Raw genomic sequence first — 27,474 nt, forward strand, 5'->3', positions numbered from 1 at the left:
GCAGGATAAAGAGATGTGAGATGTGAGATCAGTGATTGTAAAGGTTTGCTGCAGAGGTTAAATATGCGGGTTGCCCACATTCACGGGGAGAAACAAGTGGAAAGTCCTACACACACCATTGTGTGTTATTGAAGCAGATCGAGAGAGGTTTGGAGTTTAGACACAGAGCCCTGGTCTACCCCACACATCAAAGACTATCTCAAGGACATAGAGGTAAACAGTCTCGGTCACACACAATGGAACCTGAGGATAGGATCAGGGTGTCTTTCATTCGTTTTCAGATTCAATGGTTGTTTAGATTCAATGTCCGGTTGTAGTCTATCTATCCGATGAACACAAACAACAGTAGGGCATGTCATGTTTCTGTGCCTGTTTTTAATCCTATCATTGTGCTCCGTTATGTGTGATCACTTTCTTCCTTGCAAAGATGATGCACATGATGCTATCAGCTATTGACTGTGGCTTACAGTACACAGAAGCCTGGTTCTTCCAGTTGCAGAGTGTGGACAGCCAGGTTTGTATTTATAACAAGGGAATAATGGATGGTTGGTTGGTTGAAGGGCACGGCCACTCTGTCCCCAGGTCAGCCTCTCTCTCTCTGTCTGTGTTTCATCCTTCAGGCTGACAGGACTGTCCAGGGCTGGGCTCTTGAGTTATGGGATCAAGGCTGATGGCTCCCAGACCACCGCTCGCTCCGGGAGCAGGTATCTAATACACTTCCTTATTTAAGCAGCTTACCAACATGTGAACATGAACACATGCCTCCGTAAATCACCGGGCAGCACAGAGGCAGTGAGGGAGAGCAGTATCTGATCTCATACAGATGCACTATCTTAATTTGATCACTGTTGTCGCAGATCATTTTCCTGTGCAGCAGGAAATGCAAATTGTAGCGTATTCAAGGTTTAAAAAGGCTTCTAAAATTGTAATTTCCACGTTAAAATGTCAGACCTGATTTATCCTAAATAAAAATGCATCAACAAAAATGTGAATGAATTATAATCCACATAATAATTCACATTTTCTGTTGCTGCTGGATTATTTTCCTGCTGTAAGAAACTGGGTAAATGAAGATAGGACATCTGTACTGTACATGTGTGCTGCTTTTGTTTTTACCGTGGCAACGTACTGTTACAGTGCTGTCTTTTGTAGTACTGTTTTAGTCATCTTTAGTTTGAGTCCCAGGAAGTTGGTGGCACCTTCATTGGGGAGAAGGGGATTGTGGTAATGGTTGGAGTGGAATTGTGGAATGGTATCAAATACATCAAATTTAAGCTGTCCTCCGCTCAGCAGCTTCCACTGGTTGGAGTGTAATAGACAGGTGCCAGCCATTTACTGTTGAAAGTTTCTCAGTGGCTTTGGCATCTTGAGCTCATATCATTTGAATTATGTCCAGGGGCCACCATGGATATGACCGAATTCAATATGGCGGCCAAAGTAGAATATTAGGTATGGGCAATTCACATCTAATGTGACAATACTACCAATATTTTCTGCCATCATAGTGTCATAATGTCACCCTTGATGTCCCCAGAAGAAACACCACTAAGTAAATACACGTGAGAGTGCGTATGTGTTCAGATAAACTGCTCTCAGTGCAACATAGGCAGTCTGGGTTTGCAAAGGACTGAAACCACAATGCATATGGGAGTGAGCCACCTTTTATGAAGCAGGACCCCGGCCTTGCTCTTCTGTCTCCACTCTACAGTAGCTGGGTGTGTATATAGGGAAAGGGGACACCTAGTCAGTTGCGCAACTGAATACATTCAACTGAAATGTATCTTCCGATTTTTCCATCTTGCCGGCTCGGGGATTCAAACCAGTTACGGTTACTGGCCCAACGCTCTTATCCGCTAGGCTACCTGTGTGTGTGGTGTGTGTGTGTGTGTGTGTGTGTGTGTGTGTGTGTGTGTGTGTGTGTGTGTGTGTGTGTGTGTGTGTGTGTGTGTGTGTGTGTGTGTGTGTGTGTGTGTGTGTGTGTGTGTGTGTGTGTGTGTGTGTGTGTGTGTGTGTGTGTGTGTGTGTGTGTGTGTGTGTGTGTGTGTGTGTGTGTGTGTGTGTGTGTGTGTGTGTGTGTGTGTGTTTGAATCATGTGAACTGTGTTTGAGTGTGTGGACAGTGTATATATGGGTGTGTTAGAGTGTGTTAGAAAGATGCAGTCACGGTCAAATGGCTCAAACAAAAAAGACAGAAACACTGGATTAATTACATTTGTTTGACCAATAACTTCCTGTGAAAGATAGATGTGTTTTGGCCCAGGCAGCTGTTCATTCTGGCAGCAGAGTCACTCCCCTTGCATAATGTCCCTGTATGCTGGGGGAATTACCATTCAGTGCACGTATGTGTGTGTGTCTGCCTGTGTGTGTGGTCTGGGAGTAGCAGGTTCAGCGTGTCTAATGTAAAGAGCTCAGACAGAGGCCCTGTCTCACCTCACATAGCTGTGAAAAGGACAGAGACACTGCATGTCATTCTCAGTGTCTAAGTCACAGCTCTGGGTGTGTGTGTGTGTGTGTGTGTGTGTGTGTGTGTGTGTGTGTGTGTGTGTGTGTGTGTGTGTGTGTGTGTGTGTGTGTGTGTGTGTGTGTGTGTGTGTGTGTGTGTGTGTGTGTGTGTGTGTGTGTGTGTGTGTGTGTGTGTGTGTGTGTGTGTGTGTCAGCACATAAAAGGTGTGTATCCCAGGGTTGCTCCTCTCCCTGCTCTGACGGGAAACAGACCTTCAGTCTGGTGTTTGGTTTCTCCATCTCTCCCACAAGTGGGACTCTGTACAACCAGCTCACTTTCAAACACAAACACAAATCTAAAACAGAGCTTCATCCTGCAAAGTGACAACTACAGCCTTATGTCAGTGTTAACATTCAGCTCCCTGCTGTTTACTGATATTACATATCATTACATGTATTTACTTGTGGTTCTGCGCTCCTGTGTTGATAATGTATCAAAGCACAAATGGTGTGAGTCAGTCAATGGCTACATTTACCAGTGCTATTGTGCATGTCTGTGTGGGTGAGCCCTTGGGCCTCAGTGTATGTCTCTCTGTGCATTCTGGCGTTGAAACATTTCTTTGCGTGTCATTACCCTTGGCATCTTGTCTTAACTGGTTCATGAGCTCCAGTGTGCTCTTGGGAGATTTGTGCTGGGCGTTTCAATGTAGCCGAACCCTAAAAGACGTGTTTAGGAGGGCAGAGGAAAAGAAAGAGAGAGGGAAGACTGAAGAGGAGGCAGGTAAAGGGATGAGTAGAAAATGCGAAAGAGAAGAAATATGGTGGAACTCTCATCACATCCGCACAAATGTTTTGACTAGACCAATTAAGACTTCTCTGTCATCGCAAATCACCTAATTCCCAGAACAGCTATCAGTGAACATTGTGGGAAGGAAATGGGATTTTGTAAAGATGGCTCTGGTTTGGGGAGAGGAGAGACAGCCATTACACAGCAACAGCCTTCCCAAACATTCCCAAACTAATAAAAAATGATGTGTTGAATTAGATTATGCGGTGGCTCTTGACATTTGTTTCTAGTTTCGTGAGCTACATTGAACCTTGGCAACCGCTCAGAATTTGATAGGGTTTTCTGTTAAAGTGAGTTTTTGTCAAGAACATTTTGGATGGAGAAAAGTTAAATGCTCTTAGGGGCGATTCCATGGCAGCGGAAAATATTTTTGGTATCTCAGATTGTTCTGCCAATTCTCACATAGAAACTTCATTGGGAGGAAGAATGTTTGACATGCTTTTACATTTGCACCACTAACCATTTTTGGGGAAAATCATGCCATTTTAGGCCCTTTCTAGACCTACTGTATACATGCCTCCTGTAAGACCCTATGATATGTTAACTGTACATGACACAGACAACATCTTAGTGTCAAAGCATTTCAAACACAATTCTTCTCAATTAAGTTTCTATGTGAGAATTGGCCGAACATTCTGAGATACCACAAATATTTTCTGCTCCTGCTGCCGTGGAATCACCCATAGTTGTTATGTAAGGTGTGAAGTTGAACCCTGGTCATTTTATCTGTATACTGTACAAGTTCTCTACACAAGGATCTCATCCTGAAGAACACACCTGATATCTGTTTCAGTTTAAAATGAATAGGGCAGAGGAGGCAGAGGATCTCCTTTTCTTTAGGTATAATAATGTGCTTGACGACATTCCCCAAGTCTCTCCCAGTCATGGCTTGTAAGGTGCAGACAGGGCTGTGGTCACTAATGACACTGCAGAGTGAAGGCACGCGCAATGCACCCGATGACAGGACTGAAGACCGCTGGGGCTATAGAGGTGGACTTACTGACTGATGCCTTTTACTCTTTAGACATTCATTATCAACATCCATGTTTTCTGTGGTATTTTACTTTTCTCTCATCCTGCCTCTAGACCTCTGTCCAATTCTCCTCTTTCATCATCCCACTCTCTCCACTGTGAGAAAAAGAGGGGAAGAGTGTTTGTTGGATCAAGAGAAACCTCAACACATTCATCAGATATTGGTTAGAGCCTGTATTTCAAAGCCCAGGCCTGAAATACACGTACTGCTCAGAAGGAACAGCGTATTTGACAGAACTGGAAAAACAGTCATATAAAAGAAGCTGACATTCTTGAACTGAACATTCTGTTTCGGGACAATGCCTGTCCAGCTTTGTTCTCTGTACATTGTTACATTCACGGCGTTTCTCACGAGCTTCAGCCTCAGCCTGGAGTCTGAGGCATCGTGTTCAAATCAAGTCCCACATCCTGGCATTTACAGGGTAAACAATAAGAACACAATGTCTGACCTCCAAATCTGCATCTTCTATAACAATGTGAGAACACCACTGTTCCTTTCTCACGTTTTCCTGACTATGAAAAGCCAACTGATATTTGAGGTGTTGAACTGTTGCACCCTCTACAGCCACCATGGTTATAATCTAACCCTGCTGGTCATCTATGAATGGATGTAAAAAGGGCTTTATAAAATACATTTGATTGATTGATTGATGCATCTTGCTTGTGATACTGGGCTGAATACTGTTAGAGGATACCATTTTCTAAAATGCATTTCTCATGTTTTGAATCTTCAGGAAGCGTTTATGTTGGTGCGTGTATGAGGCTGGGAATTGGGGGATAATGCCTTTCCCAATTTGCTACTAATTAAATCATCCCTGTCTACCTGACCTGATAGACCCCTCCTTTTCCATGCAGTCTGGGAGACTGGAGATGAGGTTAGACCATCTCCTCATTTAAATATGTGCACGCGCACACACACACACACACACACACACACACACACACACACACACACACACACACACACACACACACACACACACACACACACACACACACACACACACACAGAACAAGGACAGATACAATTGTGTTGAATATTCCACTGCAGTGCTTTCTTTGACCAGCAGAGGCTTTGAGGTCAAACTAGATATTTCATCTTTCTCCACCTACAACACTCAATTATCTTTACTACACTTTTCTATGACTCTTTTTCCTGCTGGTGTTGTCTTACTGACTGTCAAGTTCTTGACATCTAAGTGGTTTTGGGCACCAGGGTTTTTTGGTACCCATGTGCCACTCCCTCGGTTTCCATGGATGCAGGCCCTCAGCTTTAAAGGAATGTATAGGAATGTTGGTACAGAGGCCCAGAATAGACCCACACACCCTCCCTACACAAAATGCACATGGATGGCACCCTGCACGCGGGCACCCAACAACTCCGCATTCCCCTGGTCACGGAAGTGTTCCGGACTATCCGTTACCACGGCAACGGAGGCCAAACAGCGTGACGAGACAACTTTGTCCGTGTGATTCCCGACGTGACGGTGGTTTTGCTGTAAACCCCAGCTGGCGTGGTAATGACACTCCATGGCGGTGGGCGTAGCTGCCGTGGGGAGCTGTGGGTGGACGCTGGTCTGGTCTGGGCCCAGTCTGGTCACACTCACAGATGGGGAGGCAGAGCAGGAAACTGGGGCTTCCAGTAAAAACATGTAATTAGAAACACATTGACTCGCTGGAAGCCCCGGTGTGCATGATACTACAGCTCTGTATGTGGAGATGGGGGGCTGTCCCATGAAAACACACACTGGTAAGGGAAAAGCCAACATCTTTTAGAGCCATCAACCCTCTTTCCGTTGAGGTGTGGAAAGGGTTATTCCACGGTTGAGAAAAGCCCCCATACTTTGTTTACAACATGAAAAAAAAATGACACTGCGTTTGAGAGCGTCAGCTCAGCCCTGAGGCCTGCCCACTAAGAGCAGACAGACAGCGAGCACAGCCGGCCCAGTGGGCAGAGTGGGTGCAGGGACCTGTGTGCTGGCTGAACCACGCCCGGCACGGACGGCCATGTGGTGAACCCAGCTTCAGAGGGAGTGGAGGTTAACATGGCCACATCTGATCTGAGAATCCTGCAGAACAGCCAGCCGCCCAGTTCTCAGGGACACTGGGACTTTGAATGGAGACGCGCCTGTCCATGTCGCTTCCCATATCCACCGTCTCCCATGTGTTTCGCGCGCAAGAGTAGCATATGCCTAATCAGTCTCTGGGGGGATAGGTGTTACCAGTTTAATACATCTGATTTAGTGATGGATTTTGCAACAACATTAAAACACAAACAAGCACCCAAACACAGAAAATAAACATGCCGAATGCATTGGTTTTATAAACCAGAGTATGTGTTTGCGGAGACTGACTGTCAAACATGACAGGATTTATACCCACTCTTAACAGACTATTTGATGACAAGCTTAGAGACTCCCAGCACTGATCCAGCATCCAGCTGCCATTCAGGAAATTCTCACAGACGCAGTAAACCCTTCAAAACGCCTTTGAGCCTATCAGGAGCTTCAGCAGTGGATGAGTGTGAGAAATGAGTCCGAGTGAGTCCCTTTATAGCGAGAGCAGAGCAAAGAGAAGAGAGTAGAGCAACCATCAGATAGCCTCTTTAGTGGGTTGCTTTAGATCAGGCAAAGTGGGAACTGTAGAGATCAGGCAGCGGTGATCAGTGGTGACTGTGGCCACTGGGGGAAAAAAACACTTAAATTAGGCTCCCAGCAGACTGCCAGCCAAACCAAGAATAAGGGTTAAATTAACAACAATAAAGCGAGCAAATTTAATCAACTCTCAAGTGTTTTCCGAAATACCCCAACGTCAACAGTTAATCGACACATACTTAGAATTAACAGAGTAAATGGCTGTTTGGTAAGTAATGAGGTTTTTATGAAGTACATTTCAAAACAGGGAAGTGTGATGTGAAATGTTCACAGTTTGAGATGAATAGTAAAAGAGAGGGAATGTGTAACAGTCTGTGGAACACAGGAAGGCTATGGTCTGGCCATATAAAAAGAACAAACATACAAAATTGCACCATCCATTAAATACATTATCCATTTAACATACAGGATTTAAAAAACAGGAGTATAAACAGAAAGAAACTGCTTGGTCCCTCAGTATATGAAATAACCATATAAAACAGTCTTAGCAAACATGAAATACAGTATTATGAACAATTGTTGCTCTTCTTTTGACAAACAGTAACAGTAACTTTGACAACAGTAAGAAGGAATTCATTGCGTTTCCAGACAATGCGTGGGCTGGAGGAAGGGAGTAGGCTGGCTGTGTTTGGTAAACATCTTTGTCTTTCAAACTCTTTGGAAAGTGTGTTACCTGGTCACAAGCATATAGCTGTAACAGAGTAAGGCACTGTACGGTTGGCATAAGATGGGAACCGAGAAGCTGATAAGTAGGAAAGAGACTTTTGGAGCGAGGCTAGTTATTGTATTGCGCTGAATTGTCTGGACATGCCACTCCCAAACTTTTCTATTAAAACTCAATTGAATGTAAAGTATAAACAGGAAGAGAAGGGCGGTTTGGAAGCAGATCAGAACAGCGTGGGTCTTGCGCCTCATCCAAACCCCCTGTGAATTGAATATGTACTCCATACTCCATAATTCCTATGTGCAGGATATGTTCCGATATTGAAATCTAATCTTTTCCATATTTTGCATTTGTATATATTTAATCGGAAAAAGAAAAGACTGCTTATTGCTACATCTGAAATGCATAGCATGCCATCCTGTACGTTTAACACTGTAAATATACAGTGAACTCCAAAAGTGTTGGGACAGTGAAATGTTTTGTTGCTTTGGCTCTGGACTCCAGCACTTTGGATTTGAATTAATACAGTGACTGTGAGGTTAAAGTGCAGACAGTCAGCTATAATGTGAGGGTATTTTCATCCATTTCGGGTGAAGCGTTTAGAAATTACAGCACTTTTTGTATAGTCCCCCCATTTTAGGGGAACAAAAGTACTCGGACAAATTCACTTGTATGTGTTTTAAAGTAGCCAAAAGTGAAGTATTTGGTCCCATATTTCTAGCACACAACGACTACATCAAGATTGTGACCCTACAAACTTGTTGGATGCATTTTCTGTTTATTCTGGTTGTGTTTCAGATTATTTTGTGCCCAATAGAAATGAATGGTAAATAGTGTCATTTTGTAGTCACTTTTATTGTAAATAAGAATAGAATATGTTTTTAATAATACATTATTTACCGTTCATTTCTATAGGGCTACTTTAATACACATACTGTAAGTGGATTTGTCCCAATACATTTGGTCCCCTAAAATGGGGGGACTATACAAAAAGTGCTGTAATTTTGATATGGATGAAAATACCTTCAAAATAAAGCTGACAGTCTGCACTTTAACCTCATAGTCATTGTATCATTTCAAATCCAAAGAGCTGGAGTACAGAACCAAAAGAACCACAAATGTGTCAATGTGCCAATACTTTTGGAGCTCACTGTAGTTTATCTTCAGTAGTATCATATACAGTAGATGGGTTCTAGCCCTCTGTCTCCCCGTGAACATTCTCCATGTGCACTTTGAGGTAGTCGTTCCTGGTGAACTTCTTATGGCACAGCGAGCATTCTGCCATGGGCCTGTTGGGGTTGTGGGTCAGCTTGTGCCTGCTCAGCATCTTCTTCAGACTGAACGACAGATCACACACCTACAGAGAGCAGAGCAAACAGAAGTGTGTTAGTTAGCTCTGTTAGAGATTAGAACGGATTAGACCTTAACTACAGTACATACACATCTCTGTTATAGCAGCTCTCTGATGGATCTTACTGAATTCATTCAGTCCTAAACTAAAGAAGTATGCTGCAGAGCAATATTAAGCTTTACAATCCCTATTATGGCTACAGCCAGCTGACTGAACCACATTTAGTTTGTACTGGAAATCACACGAGAGAAGGCTTAGATAGAAATCATATTTTCCCGACATAAAGAGGGAATAAATTAAACATAACATCCATCACAAATGATCACTTTCACACCCGACAAACGACTCCATTTCACACTACCAGTCACCTTAATCCTGCATTGGCATGGGTGCAGCAGTTCAACACCCGGACTCAGGCTTCCCAGCATGTCTTCTTCACACTTAAATATCATCCATTCAAAAAACAGTAGAGAAGTCCCCTAAAGTTCACAAGCGGTAAACCTTTCTGTGACAGAGTGTGTGTTTCTGTGATCACATCATCAACCAGGTTTAATCACCATTTAGGATGCACGTCATAACAGACGGCTGGAGATACAAAATACAAAAGATTTGCACTCAAAGCCTTTAATAGTGAAACAATGCATTTCATGAATTTAATTCAAACACATCCTTGAAATGATTACAATAAAGAGATGGCCTTAACTGATAACAGTAATGTCCTTCGTTTCCCGAACCCCCTAGTGCTAACCCAGCCAGTCTGGGCTTAAAAGACCCATCATGTCAGAGGGTTCTGAGGGTTAAGGAAACAGCCAATTTGATTGGCTTTCAGATGTAAAACTCTAGTAATTTAAAAAGACACAGTTGTGGGTCTTCCATAAAACAGAATAAAAACAGTGGAAGGAAAGATGTTTTCAATTTCCAGACATGGTAAGAGGAAAGTGAGGGGGATCCAGAGACTTTAACAGGTCTTAAAAGATCCTTCCAGAGCATCAGCAGGACCCGTGGTCGCGTGTTTCTCTCTGAGAATCATTATTACTCCTGCGGTATTATAAACAGAGGGTAATTTCTCCCTCTGATCTTCTCAATGTGTTTACGTGAGATCAGTCGACTAGACCTCTCCAGAGGAGAGAGATCTTTATCTTCCTCATATTGAGTTTTAGCCCACATCTGGCCCCGTGCCACAGTCTGGCTGAGCAGAGTACATGCACACACAAGCACACATACATAAGCGTGGACACAAAAGCACGGACACACACATATGTACACATACAATCAGTGCCAGTCAAAAGTTTGGACACACCCACTCATTCCAGGGTTTTTCTTTATTTTTTTATATTTTCTACATTGTAGAATAATAGTGAAGACATTAAAACTATGAAATAACACATATGGAATCATGTAGTAACCAAAAAGGTGTTAAACAAATAAAAATATATTTGAGATTTGAGATTGTTCAAAATTGCCACCCTTTGCCTTGACAGCTTTGCACACTCTTGGCATTCTCCCAACCAGCTTCATGGGATAGTCACCTGGAATGCATTTCAATTAACAGGTGTGCCTTGTTAAAAGTTCATTTGTGGAATGTCTTTCCTTCTTAATGCATTTGAGCCAATCAGTTGTGTTGTGACAAGGTAGGGTGGTATACAGAAGATAGCCCTATTTGGTAAAAGACCAAGTCCATATTATGGCAAGAACAGCTGAAATAAGCAAAGAGAAACGACAATCCATCATTACTTGAATACATGAAAGTCAGTCAATAGGGAACATTTCAAGAACTTTGAAAGTTTCTTAAAGTGCAGAGGATAAGTTCATTAGAGTTAACAGCACCTCAGATTGCAACCCAAATAAATGCTTCACAGAGTTCAAGTAACCGGCATCTCAACACCAACTGTACAGAGGAGACCGCGCGAATCAGGCCTTCATGGTCGAATTGCCGCAAAGAAACCACAACTAAAGGACACCAATAAGAATAAGAGACTTGCTTGGGCCAAGAAACACAAGCTATGGACATTAGATCGGTGGAAATCTGTCCTTTGGTCTGATGAGTCCAAATTTGAGATTTTTGGTTCCAACTGCCGTGTCTTTGTGAGAAGCAGAGTAGGTGAACGGATTTCCGCATGTGTGGTTCCTATGGAGGATGAGGTGTGATGGTGTGGGGGTGCTTTGCTTGTGACACTGTCTGTGATTTATTTTGAATTTCTTTATTTAGATGGCACACAACTAGCATGGCTAACACAGCATTCTGCAGCGATACGCCATCCCATCTGGTTTACGCTTAGTGGGACTATCATTTGTTTTTCAACAGGACAATGACCCAACACACCTCCAGGCTGTGGAAGCGCTATTTGACCAAGAAGGAGAGTGATGGTGCTGCATCAGATGACCTGGCCTCCACAATCACCCGACCTCAACCCATTTGAGATGATTTTGGGATGAATTGGACTGCAGAGTGAAGGAAAAGCAGCTAACACGTGCTCAGCATATGTGGGAACTCCTTCAAGACTTTTGGAAAAGCATTCCAAGTGAAGCTGGTTGAGAGAATGTGCAGAGCTGTCATCAAGGCAAAGGGTGACTACTTTGAAGAATCTCAAATATAAAATATATTTTAATTGGTTTACACTTTTTTGGTTACTACATGATTCCATATGTGTTACTTCACAGTTTTGATGTCTTCACTATTATTCTACAATGTAGAAAATTGACTGGTACTGTATCCCCACAGCATTTGGAGTTATGGTTAAAGTGGAAATATGTAACTTTTGGTGCCACCTGACCAAATTCACATTGAAATGTGATTTATAGATCTATAATTCTACTTGAAAGCAGTCTAAGAAGTGGTAGATATGTTCTATGTGTGCTATTTCTATGCTTCCCGTTCTTAAGTTTTGGTTATGTGTCTTTTACTGAGCAATCAGGAAACGGGGGAGCGATGTCTGCATAGTGCAACTTCAAAGGCCCAGAACTCACATCACACTGGAAGGGTTTCTCTCCGGTGTGGGTCCTCATGTGTTCGTCCAGACCTCTCTTCTGACTGAAGGCCTTGTTACATTCACTGCATTTATATGGCTTCTCCTGCAGGGACACACAAACAAACGCACACTTACAGACAGATCACCTCTCAACACACAGCCAACCCGTATACTATACACAAATACTGTACTCAAACAGAGACATGGACTCTCACACAATGGACACCCACAATCACACACACACCCTCATTTCCTCTCACTTCAAACCCCACCGCCCCCCTAGTGAGTTTATGAAGATATGAAATGAGAGATTGTACAGCCCCTGCAGTAGGGAGGAAATGGCCAGCGTATGGGGCCATAAGGAACACATGGATCCCTCTAAAGCGTAAGAAAACACGGCACAGAAAAGCCCTTTGAACATGTACGAGTGCGCCGGCTCACTGGGGCTGTAGAATATCACCCTCTTCTCCACACCTCATCAGTTTACCAAAGAACATTTCCTCTGTGCCTTTCAGAGGCCTGTCTGGGTGTCACTCAAAAGCTCCTATCGCTCTGTGGGTGTGTGTGTTTTGTGTGTGTGTGCGTGATTTTCTGGGTGGACAGTCTCTCTGTGGCTCTTTTTGACAAGACTCACTGATAGCAAAGTCTCTACCCATTTAGGGCTCAGTTGTCATGGGAACTGGGTGAATACAGGAAGTAAGGGTCCTGGGAAAATAGCTATCATGTGGGCGGGACAAGGAGTGGCCAATGACACAGGATACAACCGGAGGTAAAGATCAGGTTCAATGCATATGTCTGTGAGTGTGTGTATGAGTGAGTGTGTCTGCGTGAGTGTGAGTGAGAAAGAAAGAAAACGAGAGACGCCTAACAGTGTGTTTGGGTGTGTGAGAAACTTGGGTGTGGAGACCAAACCAGAAGATAAGTGACGGTTTGTGTATTGTAAACCGCCAGATAAACCTGCTAGTTTAACTGGTATCACTTTTCTAATAAAGCATCACTTTCACACTCAGGGGAAAACTTCCTCCTGAATGACATACAGAAAACCAAAAAAGGTTCAAGTTCAGAGGTCAAGAAAACACACAGATGTATAGGGGTGATGTGGAGGACCCAGAATGCATCACTGTGACCCCAGTAACATCTGTATCTGCTCTTCAGCAGATGTTCACCCTTGTGACATTCAACCTGACCCTTTGATTGGCTCATCTCTGAATCTGTCCAGTCAGGAGCCAGCAGGGTTATGAATGGAGGGATAGGGCTCTGTTTATGTACTCTAAGAGATCCAGGAGGATCACATTTCATATCAAACGTGTGGTCAATGGTCATCTCTAAACCAACATATCCTCTGTAATACAATACAAAATCAAACCCTTGTCCATATACCCCTAGGCATTTCTTATAGCTTTGAAAGAATTGGAGGTAATTAGCAATATGGTGATGATTCCGCCTAACCTACTAGAGGGCAAGGTGGAGCAACTGCCGTATTGCTAATACCCATCTAAACTTAATGCTGTGATGAACCAATCAGAGACTGCTATATTGGACCAATAGGAACCAGCTATAACTGACCAATGAAAAAGTGTTACAGTAAAACCCGTTCAGAGGTTTCCAAACTGAAAACAGAGGAGCTTGGAAGATTCTGATGGAACTTCAGAACTCTGGGCCAAAGTCAAACAAAATCAAACAGGCACCCCCACAGAGGGAACCAGTGGAATTTTAATCAGTGTGTTTACAGTCAGATCACTCTTGTCACCATCAGAGAAACTTAAAGAGATTAATAAAAAATCTCTGACCAGGCAACATGTCAGACGCTTTATACGAATCACATGTGTTCTATTGTAGTTGCCGATGGTTTGCTATGTGGGATAAACACACAACTCTAAACAGATCCATCTCTAAACTATACATTAACACTGAGCTGGAGCTCCTTCAGCCAAATGGCATTTGTTCTGCTGAGGGGTGACTTCATCGTCCAGCTCTCTGCTGTGTGTCAGCTCAGCCCATATTTCACTACTGCAGTCACGGTGCTCTGAGCAAAGACAGAGCCGTGGACACACAAAGCCATGTCTCAATTCAAACATGAATGTTTCATCAAGTCCTCGCTAGAGAATAGGAGCTGATAGGAGTGTCCCTGTGCCGCCAGCTGCCTGTTTCCACTGTACAGTTTTAGGCCAGAAGCTTTATACTGTACCTGCAGTCCAGGTTCATAGAGTGCAACGTAATGATGTATGCTTGAGCAAACAGGAAATGTACTTGAAACGTGTCAACAAAACCGACAGGGCATAAATATACAGTACCATGGCCACACACACACACACACACACACACACACACACACACACACACACACACACACACACACACACACACACACACACACACACACACACACACACACACACACACACACACACACACACACACACACACACACACAACTCATGGAAAGCGGTGATTAGGTGGAGAACTTCAGTGGGTAGAGAAGTAGTGCAGAGGCACGGGCAGGAAATGACCACATGAGAGACCAGGGTGACCATGCTCTTCCTCTCCCCACCCTGAGCAGCTTGGTCCAAGCTCTGAGTCAGTGTACATTTACATGCTCATCGTATCAACACTAACGACACCTGTCATGTCCTCACAATGTACAGTCAGGAACCCAATCACAGTCTTTCAAAACTTTCAAAACTTCTCAGACTGTGCTCAGTGTATGCTGTGAGATTGCTATTACATGTGGATGTATTCTAGTCCACCATATACCGCTCTAAGTAGTAATCATTATCCTCCCCAGACTTAAAAAAAAAAAATCACTGTGGGAGAAGCCTACGTGAGTGTCCTGGAATCTCCTCATGGAAAAAAAGGTCCTCCAGCTTTCATGTTTGCAGAGCGAGACGTTGGCTGGCAAGACAGGACTCCTCTCTATTCCTGGCTGCCTGGCAGAGGTGTGTGAACCTCTATTCCTGGGTGTTACGTTCTACAGCTTGGCTGAGCATGGAGCAGATCAACTAAAGCGTAGCACTGGAGATGGGCAGATAAGCATTTATGGACACCTGGGACTGGTACACCAAATATACACAAAAGTATGTGGACATCCCTTCAAATTAGTGGAATTGGCTATTTCAGCCCCACCCATTGCTGACAGGTGTATAAAATTGAGCGCACAGCCATGAAATCTCCATAGACAAACATTGGCAGTAGAATGGCCTTACTGAAGAGCTCAGTGACTTTCAACATGGCACCGTCATAGGATGCCACCTTTCCAACAAGTCAGTTCGTCAAATGTCAGCCCTGCTAAAGCTGCCCCAGTCAACTGTAAGTGCTGTTATTGTGAAGTGGAACCGTCTAGGAGCAACAACGGCTCAAAGGGTAAAGTGGTAAGCCACACAAGCTCACAGAACGGGAACGCCTGAGTGCTGAAGCGCATAGCGCATAAAAATCATCTGTCCTCGGTTGCAACACTCACTACCAAGTTCCAAACTGCGTCTGGAAGCAACGTCAGCACAAGAACTGTTCATCGGGAGCTTCATGACATGGGTTTCCATGGCTGACCAACCGCACACAAGCCTAAGATCACCACGTCAATGCCCAGCGTCGGCTGGAGTGCTGTAAAGCTTGCCGTCATTGGACTCTGGAGCAGTGGAAATGCGTTCTCTGGAGTGATGAATCACGCTTCACAATCTGGTAGCCTGACGGACTAATCTGTGTTTGGCCAATGCCAAGACAATGCTACCTGCCCGAATGCATAGTGCCAACAGTAAAGTTTGGTGGTGGAGGAATAACGGTCTGGGGCTGTTTTTCATGGTTCAGGCTAGGCCTCTTAGTTCCAGTGAAGGAAAATATTAACGCTACAGCATACAGTTGAAGACGGAAGTTTACATACACCTTAGCCAAATACATTTAAACTCAGTTTTTCACAATTCCTGACATTTAATCCTAGTAAAAATTCCCTGTCTTATGTCAGTTAGGATCACCACCTTATTTTAAGAATGTGAAATGTCAGAATAATAGTAGAGAGAATGATTTAGTTCAGCTTTTATTTCTTTCATCACATTCCCAGTGGGTCAGAAGTTTACATACACTCAATTAGTATTTGGTAGTATTGCCTTTATATTGTTTAACTAGGGTCAAACGTTTCAGGTAGCCTTCCACAAGCTTCCCACAATAAGTTGGGTGAATTTTGGCCCATTCCTCCTGACAGAGCTGGTGTAACTGAATCAGGTTTGTAGGCCTCCTTGCTCGCACACGCTTTTTCAGTTCTGCATACAAATTCTCTATAGGATTGAGGTCAGGGCTTTGTGATGGCCACTTCAATACCTTGACTTTGTTGTCCTTAAGCCATTTTGCCACAACTTTGGAAGTATGCATGGGTCATTGACCATTTGGAAAACCCATTTGCAACCAAACTTTAACTTCCTGACTGATGTCTTGAGATGTTGCTTCAATATGTCCATATCATTTTCCTCCCTCATGATGCCATCTATTTTGTGAAGTGCACCAGTCCCTCCTACAACAAAGCACCCCCACAATGTGATGCTGCCACCCCCGTGCTTCACGGTTGGAATGGTGTTCTTTGGCTTGCAAGCCTCCCTCTTTTTCCTCCAAACATAACGATGGTCATTATGACCAAACAGTTACATTTTTGTTTCATCAGACCAGAGGACATTTCTCCAAAAAGTACCATCTTTGTTCCCATGTGCAGTTGCAAACCATAGTCTGGCTTTTTTATGGCGGTTTTGGAGCAGTGGCTTCTTCCTTGCTGAGCGGCCTTTCAGGTTATGTCGATATAGGACTCGTTTTACTGTGGATATAGATACTTTTGTACCTGTTTCCTCCAGCATCTTCACAAGGTCCTTTGCTGTTGTTCTGTGAATGATTTGCACTTTTCGCACCAAAGTACGTTCATCTCTAGGAGACAGAGCCCGTCTCCTTCCTGAGCGGTATGACGGCTGCGTGGTCCCATGGTGTTTATACTTGCGTACTATTGTTTGTACAGATGAACTTGGTACCTTCAGGCGTTTGGAAATTGCTCCCAAGGATGAACCAGACTTGTGGACTTCTACAATTTTTATTCTGAGGTCTTGGCTGATTTCTTTTGATTTTCCCATGATGTCAAGCAAAGAGAGAAAGAGGCACTGAGTTTGAAGGTAGGCCTTGAAATACATCCACAGGTACACCTCCAATTGACTCAAATTATGTCAATTAGCCTATCAGAAGCTTCTAAAGCCATGACATCATTTTCAGGAATTTCCCAAGCTGTTTAAAGGCACAGTCAACTTAGTGTATGTAAACTTTTGACACGCTGGAATTGTGATACAGTGAATTATAAGTGAAATAATCTGTCTGCAAACAATTGTTTGTAAAATTCCTTGTGTCATGCACAAAGTAGATGTTCTAACCGACTTGACAAAACTATAGTTTGTTAACAAGAAACGTGTGGAGTGGTTGAAAAACGAGTTTTAATGACTCCAACCAAAGTGTATGTAAACTTCCGACTTCAACTGTATATTCTTGACGATTCTGTGCTTCCAAATCTGTGGTCAACGCCCGACCTCACTAATGCTCTTGTGGCTGAATGGAAGCAAGTCCTCACAGCAATGTTCCAACATCTCGTGGAAAGTCTTTCCAGAAGAGTGGAGGCTGTTATAGCAGCAAAGGGGGGACCAACTCCATATTAATGCCCATGATTTTGGAATGAGATGTTCGACAAGCAGGTGTCCACACACTTTAGGGCATGTAGTGTATCTTAGACACACACAATTGCAAATATAAACACAGTAGCATGTGTAGATTTTCCTACATAAAAACAGAAAAGTATGATTAAGGATATTTCATGTGACTTATGGAATACACCATAAGTCATGTCGTAGTAAGAAGATATTTCCTAGCTCATTTGGAGGTTAAAAACATCCGGCAGCAAAAACAGCTCTCAACGAAAACATATCCAGAATGTTACTGTTATTCCTTGGTAGGGTTGGGAATTGCCAGGGACCTCACAATACGATACGATATGTATTGTGATTCGATTAGGGCTGTCACTGACCCCTCAAAAAAATATTAGTCAATCGAGTCATTTTTTCTTTCAACCAATCAATTGGTCAAAATGTTTAAATATGTATTTTTCCATATATAGAGTACTAAACTTGTCTGATGCTTTAAGCACGCTGTTTGATTAAATAATTAAGACACACAAATGACTCAAGAGGGAGCCAGAGATCAAGATAGCCTAACCAGAAAAAATATATATTCCCGACCCCCCTCCTCCCGCTGCTGCTGGCCTTCGCAGATTCTGCCATTACACTCCTGAAGTTGCTGGTAATAGGCTACACCAGCTTTGTAGGTTACACCAATTTATCTTACCATTTCTACCGACCAGTCGCCTAAATGGGGTCAGCCCTAGATTCTATACTGCGATTGCGATTTGATGTTCCAAACATATTGCTCACAATGTCTACTACAGAGAGACAAGAGAGAGCAATGAGTAAACGAGTTTTGATCAGTCATTAAATAAAAGCGCTGAAAACATGTTGGCTCACTATTTAAAAAGAAGATGGAGAACAAGCTATAGAATGAAAAATATCAGAGTTTTGGCTCAGGTACAGCCGACTAGCGCTAGATAACACTACCTACAGTAGCAAAAAAGAAACTGGGGACTTGGGAGTCAAATATTGATATAATATTGTAAAAACCTTATATTGCGATTTGTAACTGTATACATTTTCCCCCATCACTATTCCTTGGCTTTCATGACTGGTTTTTACACTCAAATACATACAGAGACATACATGTGTGAATACACACACACAAACACGTAGGGGTGTGAGGATGGAAAGAGGAGGAGAAGGAGGTAAAGGGAAATCAAACCATTTCCATGTGGCAGAGAAACACCAACACCCCAAACTGTGCCTGGAACAAAGAGAGGAGAGAGTGTGTGGTAGAAGTGGGTGTGGAAAAGAGACTTACCCGAGTGTGTGTGCGAATGTGCATCTTCAGTCCATCATTCTTGCTGAATGCTTTGTCACAGTAAGGACACTGGTATGGCCGCTCACCTAGAGAGAAGCATCAACAGAAGGATCAACACACATCTGCGAGAAGGAAACATCAAAATCAATACAGAGCAGATTACAAATACAGTGTGCAGATGCTCTTAAGTAGTTTAGATAAGCGCACATTTGTCTACACACTAGGCAGTGTGCAAAAAACTCTTTGAAACACAAAATACTACACGATGATCAAACACTAGACATACATACACACACACACGTTCACCTAAAACTACTATGACCACGGTAATCTTCAAACAGAGCAGATCTAAGCTCAGAGGAATTGGAGGCATGAAGAAAATGTAGGGGGAAAATCCAAATTTTTGCACTGCGGCTGGCCACATGCAGACCCTGATCAAAGTTATCTGTTTCCTGCCGGCCAGGCCTCCAGCTCTGATGCAGCGCCGCAGAGAGACGGGAGGGGAGATCTTCATGTTTATGCCACCCCTGCCCCTAAACTAGAGCTGCTGGCGCTGCCATGCACCGATGCACTACACTGCACTCTGACACTGATGGGGGCCACAAAAAATCTGAACTCATCATGAGGGCCGCAGTGGCTCATGGGTCTGCGTACCCACATCCATACCCACATGCAGTCAGAGCCGGTCCTAGCCTTTTGGGGGCCCTTGCGAGCAAAACATTTGAACAGCCCCCTTCTTGATAGCAAAGAAAAAAACGTTTTATACACTTAATTTCCTGCAATTCTACACATTTTGCCATGGGGCGTAGACAGTGCTTAATTTGAGCCGGATCCTGCCGGAACAGGATCTGGCACCTCTCAGTTTTGGACTGTTTCATTCCGGAACTCATTTGCCAGGATCTGGTACCCCTCATGGCATAATTTTTTTCTTCTTCACTGTTTGCAATGTAAACAATTTAATAAAAGCAATCAGGGTTAATTCGAGTTGCCTCCTCTGTAATTCCCCTTCCCACTAAAAAACGTTGTGAAAACGTGCCTGATATTCTAAGAATTGATTTGAATTAGTCCGGCCCAGGTTTTTGGTTTGCACAACATTGTAGCCTGTAGACAAATGCATGTCCATTGCTGTGAGGAGAGAGAGAAGCATGCCTGTACCTCTCACAGAACTAGAATGACATTTACTTTCTTTGATCGCTCTCCCTCTCTCTGCTCTGATAGACATTAGCCTGCAACTCATCTCTCCAGCGTTGCATTTATGTACTCATAGCCACGGGAAGGGTTCTGGAGGTTCCGGCAGCAGCCCTGATCAATTGAAATACATTTGCCAAGAAGTTATAGAATTACTGCTGTCTGTTCAGAAAGAAATTTAATAATTCAGAAGACTACACCTGGAGTAGGCCTATAATTTAGTCACAGAAGAACAATAGCTTATTTTTATTTTTTTATGTGTCTAGCTGTGGATTGTGTGTAGCCCAATAACAGGCCATGCCTACAGTTGGGAACACGTGTCAAATCTGTCAGTGAATAGCATGCAGCCAAAACAGGGCTTTCGCAATATTGCAAATACAATCGTGGGAAAACACAGACTGGAAAGCAAATGGCTCCTGCTGAAAAGAGAAGACTAATCTGCCTTTAGGCTACCAAATATGTTATCAACTTCCAAATAGGCCTATTGAGCAAACAGCATTGTTTTGCAAAGGAAAACAACAGAGAGGCTTTTGACACAAGGGCATCAGCCATCGCTGATGAGTGAGCTGCGCGTCATTGGATGATTCGGTTCAACTGGAAAGCTTTTTTAGGACTATAATTTCCTCCTCATATTGTACAATATGTGTCTCCACACACCTAGGCCTAGGCTATTGATGGATTCAAGACGTTTTTAATGATCTCAGTTTCAGTGTCAAAGTGGCCTGTCATTTCAATAATTTTTGGGGTATTGAAAAAGATTCTGCCAAAGTCTGCAGTCATGTAAAATTATGTATAAATACATAAAAAAATTCAAAATCTTCCCGGACCCTAGGCTACAAACTTTTTGTTCCGGCACCTCCCAATTTACAAATGAAGCACTGGGCATAGAGAATACATTGCAGTTTGAACTAATTTCATACAATTCTACTCATTTTGCCATGGGGAAGAGAGAAATGTTTGCAGTTTTAAATAGGATATCTGAGTGAGAGTGACTAACAAAATCGATTACAAGTTTAGATAGGTGGCTAGACTAATTTACCAATTTAAACCATGTTAGGTGACATGAGTGAGTGAATGTCAGTAACTGACATAAGAGAAAAACTGCTGATGCAAAGCCACATTTTGAAATTGCATCTTGTGGATTCATTCTACTATTCTAACTGTCAATAGTAAGTTGGTCCGCGGACCTGTACTGAGCATGAATCTGGTTCTTCTCAAGGCCCTTTTCTCCCTCTAGCCATGCTGCCTCTGGTTGTGCTCTGATGCTTTTCTATGCAGGGAAACCCTTCTCCAGGCTCTAGGTCCTCACAGGAACAACAATTATGAAGAGATTCTATGGTTGTTAGGTTTGGGTCGAGGTTATTATAATGTAGGTGTGTTCTGAGAAGATCCTCACTGGGCAATGATGAAGAAAAGCAAACAGAACTCCCACAAACCTTCTCAGAATCAAATATCCTTTTATCCAGCGTTTCCCAAACTTGGACCTCGGGACCCCAAAGGGTGCACGTTTGGTTTTTGCCCTAACACTACACAGCTGATTCAAATTATCAGCTGTGTAGTTCTAGGGCGAATAACTAAACGTGCACCCCTTGGGGTCTCGAGGATCGAGTTTAGGAAACCCTGCTTTTATCTTATTCGAATCAAATTAAATGGTACACACTCACAAATCTGCCTATAGTTTTATGTGAGGAAATAATGATTGATTATTTGTCACACTAATCCATGTGTTCTTTCTAGTGAGAGAAAAGGCCTCACAATCAGTAGTACCGCTTGTCTCATGAAAAAACATAGCTCCAAAGTAAGAACACACTACAACCCATAGTCAGGCAGGCCCGGCTGAGCTGAGCCCGGGCCCAGTGGATCAAAGACAGGCCAGCCTAACTCCCAGAGATCCTATCTGAGCAAGCTCTGTACGATGGCAAAGAGGATGTGACAGGCTGTCAGTCAAACAGCCAGCAGACACGTGGATCTATTTACCCCAGAGCTGATCCTCAGCCCAGATAGCACAACCAGCACTGATTACCAACCTATATATGGAATATGAGGTAACTCATATAACCGCAGTGAAAATACCCCTTCCAAAGGAAAATAGAGTGCAATACTTGTAAGGTAGTATTTTGGGGTTCCACCATGGCTACAGTGCCTTCAGAAAGTGTTGAGTAAAGCCCGAATTCAAAATCTACACACAATACATCAGAATGACAATGTAAAAACATGTTTTAACAAATGTTCAAACATTTACTGAAAATGAAACACAGAAATATCTAATTCACGTAAGTGTTCACAATCCTGAGTCAATACTTTGTAAAAGCACCTTTGGCAGCAATTACAGCTGTGAGTCTTTCTGGGTAAGTCTCTAAGAGCTTTCCACACCTGGATTGAGCAACATTTGCCCATTATTCTGTTCAAAATTCTTGAAGCACTGTCACATTGGTTGTTGATCATTGCTAAATAACCAATTTAAGGTATTTCCATAGATTTTCAAGTAGATTTAAGTCAAAACTTGAACTCGGCCACTCAGGAACATTCACTGTCTTCTTGGTAAGCAACTCCAGTGTAGATTTGGCATTGTTATTTTCCTGCTGAAATGTGAATTCATCTCCCAGTGTCTGGTGGAAAGCAGACTGAACCAGGTTTTCAACTAGGATTTTGTCTGTGCTTAGCTCCATTCTATTTTTTGTTTTATTTTATGAAAAACTCCCCAGTCCTTAATGATTACAAGCATACCCATAACATGATGTAGCCACCACTATGCTTGAAAATACAGAGAGTAGTACAACTGTAGTAATGTGATGAATTGGATTTGCCCCAAACCTAACATTTTCTGCAGTGTTATTGTTAGTGCCTCGTTGCAAACAGGATGCATGTTTTAGAATATTTTTCTATTCTGTACAGGCTTCATCCTTTTCACTCTGTCAATTAGGTTAGTATTGTGGAGTAACTACAATGTTGTTGATCCATCCTCAGTTTTCTCCTATCACAGCCATTAAACTCTGTAACTGATTTAAAGTTACCATTGGCCTCATGGTGAAATCCCTGAGACGTTTCCTTCCTCTCCGGCAACTGTGTTAGGAAGGACGCCTGTATCTTTGTAGTGACTGGGTGTATTGATACACCATCCAAAGTGTAATTCATAACTTCACCATGCTCAAAGGGATATTCAATGTCTGCTTTTTTTAAATCCATTTAACAATTGATGTCCTTCTTTGCGAGGCATTGGAAAACCTTCCTGGTCTTTGTGGTTGAATCTGTGTTTGATATGCACTGCCAGACTGAGGGACCTTACAAATAATTTGTATGCGTGGGGTACAGAGATGAGGTAGTCATTCAAAAATCATGTTAATCACTATTATTCATACAGAGTAAGTCCATGCACCTTATTATGCGACTTGTTAAGTAAATGTTTACTCCTGAACTTATTTAGGCTTGCCATAACAAAGGGGTTGAATACTTATTGACATTTAAGCTTTTCATCTTTAATTCATTTGTAAAAATGTCAAAAAAACATACTTCCACTTTGACATTATGGTGTATTGTGTGGAGGCCAGAGACAAATAAAATCTAAATTCAGGCTGTAACGCAACAAAATGAAGAAAAAGTCAAGGGGTGTGAATGCTTTCTGAAGGCACTGTATTTTACTGCTTCTAAACAATTGGAATTAAATTCCTTTCACAGAGAATCACAGTAAATTATAGTTAACTAGACCACAACAGTCACGACCAGGTAACACCAATGTATGAAACTCAAGACAAGACTCTTTTGGCTCATTTCTGGGTTAATAGAATCAGGGTATTTTGGACAAAATGAGTCCCCTTAGAATAAGAGCTGTTCCTGCCAGTGTAAATAGAACAGCTCCAGGGGGAGAAGTGTAACAGCAAAATTGTAACTTAATAAAACACCACCTTAAGGGATTGTGTGTGTGTGTGTGTGTGTGTGTGTGTGTGTGTGTGTGTGTGTGTGTGTGTGTGTGTGTGTGTGTGTGTGTGTGTGTGTGTGTGTGTGTGTGTGTGTGTGTGTGTGTGTGTGTGTGTGTCCGTCCTTGTGGGTACCACAATCTAATTCCTCCTACACTTTGTTGTAGTCTAATACCTCTTCACTGTCAAAAATTTGAAGAGGAAAAAGCGAGAGTGTTTTAATTAGATAGAGGAGGAATTGATGGAGGAGATGTTTTGCTCCTGTATGTAATAAGGTTAATGAGCTGAGTGTCCCGGGGAGACAGGGAGTTAACATGCAGAGATGCCTATTCAATCAGAGGAACCACAACCACCCAGAGAGAGAGAGAGAGACAGAGAGAGAGAGAGAGAGAGAGAGAGACAGAGAGAGAGAGACAGAGAGAGAGAGAGACAGAGAGACAGAGAGAGAGAGAGAGAGACAGAGAGAGAGAGAGAGAGAACATCAGCAGAGAAATAATCACCAATAATAAACATTTAGCTCTGTTTGGGGCTAATTCCCCACTGACACAAGCTCAACTCAAATCCATCATGTACTGTACGAGATGATGTGGTTTTGGGTTAAACACTACATTATTGTAGGGCATTGTCTATTAGCAGACTCTCTGAGAGTGGAACAGTCAGCGAGGGTGCATCCTTTACAGATTCACTCATTTTCAGGGGAGGAAAAACATTTCCAATCTGTTTAAGTCCTCTCTAACTCAAGGATGGGATTCTATTGGTTTGATTTCAATTTGTGTCTGACCATTTCTTCCAACCCAGTAAATTTTTGCCAATCAAAGTTAGGCTAGCCATCACTTTGCTGTCCTCGTAAACCAGCAGTGGCCACCGAGGTAGAATTGTCACACCAGACATCTCCACAAGGGAGCTAACCAGGACCAGGGAGGGACAGAGCAGTACTGTCCTGTTTCATCCATCCAACATATAGCTTGTAAAGGGATAACAACAGGCCTCGTACAGTACAGAATGATCACGCATTCAGAAACGTGCAGAGACGGCAGCTCAAAATCCCAACCCCCCAAAAATCCTTCTGCTCAATTTCAGTCTCTAGGAGGCCTTTGTTGACAAACAGGAAAATCTGAATCCCAGATGTGCATAGAGACGGAGGAGAGAGAATCTGTCTGTTATGTAGCATGGTAGGGTATCAGGCTAAGGCCTTGGAGAAGGCATTAGTGTGTTCTAATATGGTCGGCACAGTGTGCTCTGCTCTGCGGCTTAGAGTGCATCCCTCTGGGTAAGAGCAGAGGACTAGGCTGATATACTGATACACTGTACAGACACCCACACCCTGCAAATAGAGAGCTCGGGCAGTAGTCCTCACCATTGTAACAGCAGTACAATGTGCTCACTACAATCAAACGTACGTACATGTTCAATAACATTATGCTTCATCCACAGCTGACTGACACACAACCCCAACTCTTTGGCACCGCTCACATCAAACCAGACCAGTTCTCTCTAACACACGCCTGACATCCAGAATAGTCCAAAAAGATCAGCTCAATCCTTTACAGGATACAAACACGGACCAGAAACAATAGCAATCATTTCAGGAATCATTTCCTTGAGCTGGTATGGTTCATATGAGAGGCGCTATGTCCTTTCAGTTGAACACTACCGTAATTGGAAACCATCCACTTATTATCTAGATTGAGTGAGATGGTTTGGGGATTGTGTGAGGAGGCTGGGCTTTGTGTGGTGGAGATGGTAACTGATTTAGCATGCGCTGAAATGGGACACCATCTCCCTGTGACCCTGAGTCTTCCTGCCACCCACCCCCCCACTGTGCTCCTCACACCCCTTGTCTGCTAATCGATCCGTTTGGCACCTCTGACAGTGTGCCTGTGTGTGTGCTTGTGTGTGCGTGAGTGTCTGGTAAACAGATGGTCTTGCTCGTCGCATGCCTGCCACACAGCATTCGTGTTACGGAGAACGCTTTGTAGCTCCAGGCCCTGGTCTGAAAGACATTAGCGCTGTCCATCAGAAATTAATTCCTGGCTTCCTCCAGTCCAGCCAGACATTGGCCCTCCTCGGCCCCTCTCTCTCTCGCTCTGCATGCCGACAGGGGCCACTGTGGTAATGTGATATCGATCCATTTGAGCCGATAAGCGATTTGACTTTGATCAGCCCCAGAAATGCCCAACAACTTTACACTTGACCTTTCTATTATGACCTGGGCCTACAAAGATTGATTTACTTCCTGAAACGTTTCTCTTAAAATTGGCCCATGTGAGACAACCTGTATCAGAGAACTTCACACCCTGCCCTCTACCACACACCCACACACACAATAATGACCCACACTTTTGAAACAACCCTCACCACACAACTTGTTCAGTGGAAACTACCCCTCAGTAGGTCTCAGTGTGAGAGAGGTGAAGAGGAGGAGAGAAGGAGAGAGTCTCTGTGACAGACTGTACTAGGCATGGGCGGTAACCAGATTTTCAAACCGTCATACCGTTCTTCTGCCATCCCGGGATTTACGGTATTACCGGCATAGCACACAAGGTAAAAGTAATAGCGAATTCTCATGGATGCTTTTATCTAAATGCTAAAGAGCGCAAACAAACAAATTGCAAAGACAGGCAAATCCAGCTCCTAAAGTTAACTAGCAGCTAGTATAGCTACTAGCTAAGTGGTCCGTCAGTGTTCCCAGAGGTCTGCCAGATGTACATTTGGATTGCATCTGAATCCCGTTGTGCCCAGAGAGACTACTGCATACTTAACAACTGTAAAGACACTGGTCTCCAGCAGAGTACATGTCCCTTAGAATTACCGATCGTCTTCAGTCCATTAGACACACCACTACTCAGTCTTTTCTGGCCGTTTCGAGGGAAACTAAAGACATCTGCTTCACTGTCTTTATAATGACATGCAGTACAATATCTTTACACACATCATGCAGAGTGATGGGTCAAAGGTGGAATGACTCAACCGTTTTACTCTACTCATGTCTTACACGGAGGACACAGGGTTTTTAAAACAAACTGCCAATTTATCTCAATTTCAATGACGCCTGTTTGAACAATAACTGCAAAGTTCACTGTTTTACTGTACGTAATATGAGCCAGTCATACATTAGGAACCCTAAATGTTACATTTCCATAAACTGAATCCAAAATATCACACAAAGAACGTCTTTGTTTAGACACTAAATAGTTGAACTGGGTGATTCTATAATAGTGACAATTTGTGAGCGACAAACTATGACATGTGCTATGATGTCAGTAACACTCAGTGGGCACTGGGTTCTGTGAACACTTCCTTGGGCGTAAGCACCTTGGTCAACCCCAGGACTGTCATATATCATCACTGCACACTGTAGAAAACTGTCACACTGACCTATGATCTAGTTATGGTCATTTGCATTTACACCAGTCTTATGCCAACATTAATCATCAAATAAGGGTGGGACTCTCTGGAA

General features: G+C 43.1%; 1 protein-coding gene across 1 annotated transcript in view; it reads right to left on the reverse strand.

Annotated features, from left to right (window-relative positions):
• Nucleotides 1-7,176: 7,176 nt before the first annotated feature.
• LOC139578540 (PR domain zinc finger protein 5-like) overlaps nucleotides 7,177-27,474 on the reverse strand; it is a 59,027-nt gene continuing 38,729 nt past the window's right edge. The window contains exons 14-16 of the mRNA XM_071406265.1: nucleotides 18,913-18,998; nucleotides 11,957-12,061; nucleotides 7,177-8,995 (exon numbers count right to left, since the gene is read on the reverse strand). Of these exons, the coding sequence (XP_071262366.1) occupies nucleotides 8,831-8,995; nucleotides 11,957-12,061; nucleotides 18,913-18,998 (356 nt within the window). The 3' untranslated portion in view covers nucleotides 7,177-8,830. The remainder of the gene's footprint in view (nucleotides 8,996-11,956; nucleotides 12,062-18,912; nucleotides 18,999-27,474) is intronic.

This window comes from Salvelinus alpinus, chromosome 6 (assembly GCF_045679555.1).
Source record: "Salvelinus alpinus chromosome 6, SLU_Salpinus.1, whole genome shotgun sequence".
NCBI lineage: Eukaryota > Metazoa > Chordata > Actinopteri > Salmoniformes > Salmonidae > Salvelinus > Salvelinus alpinus.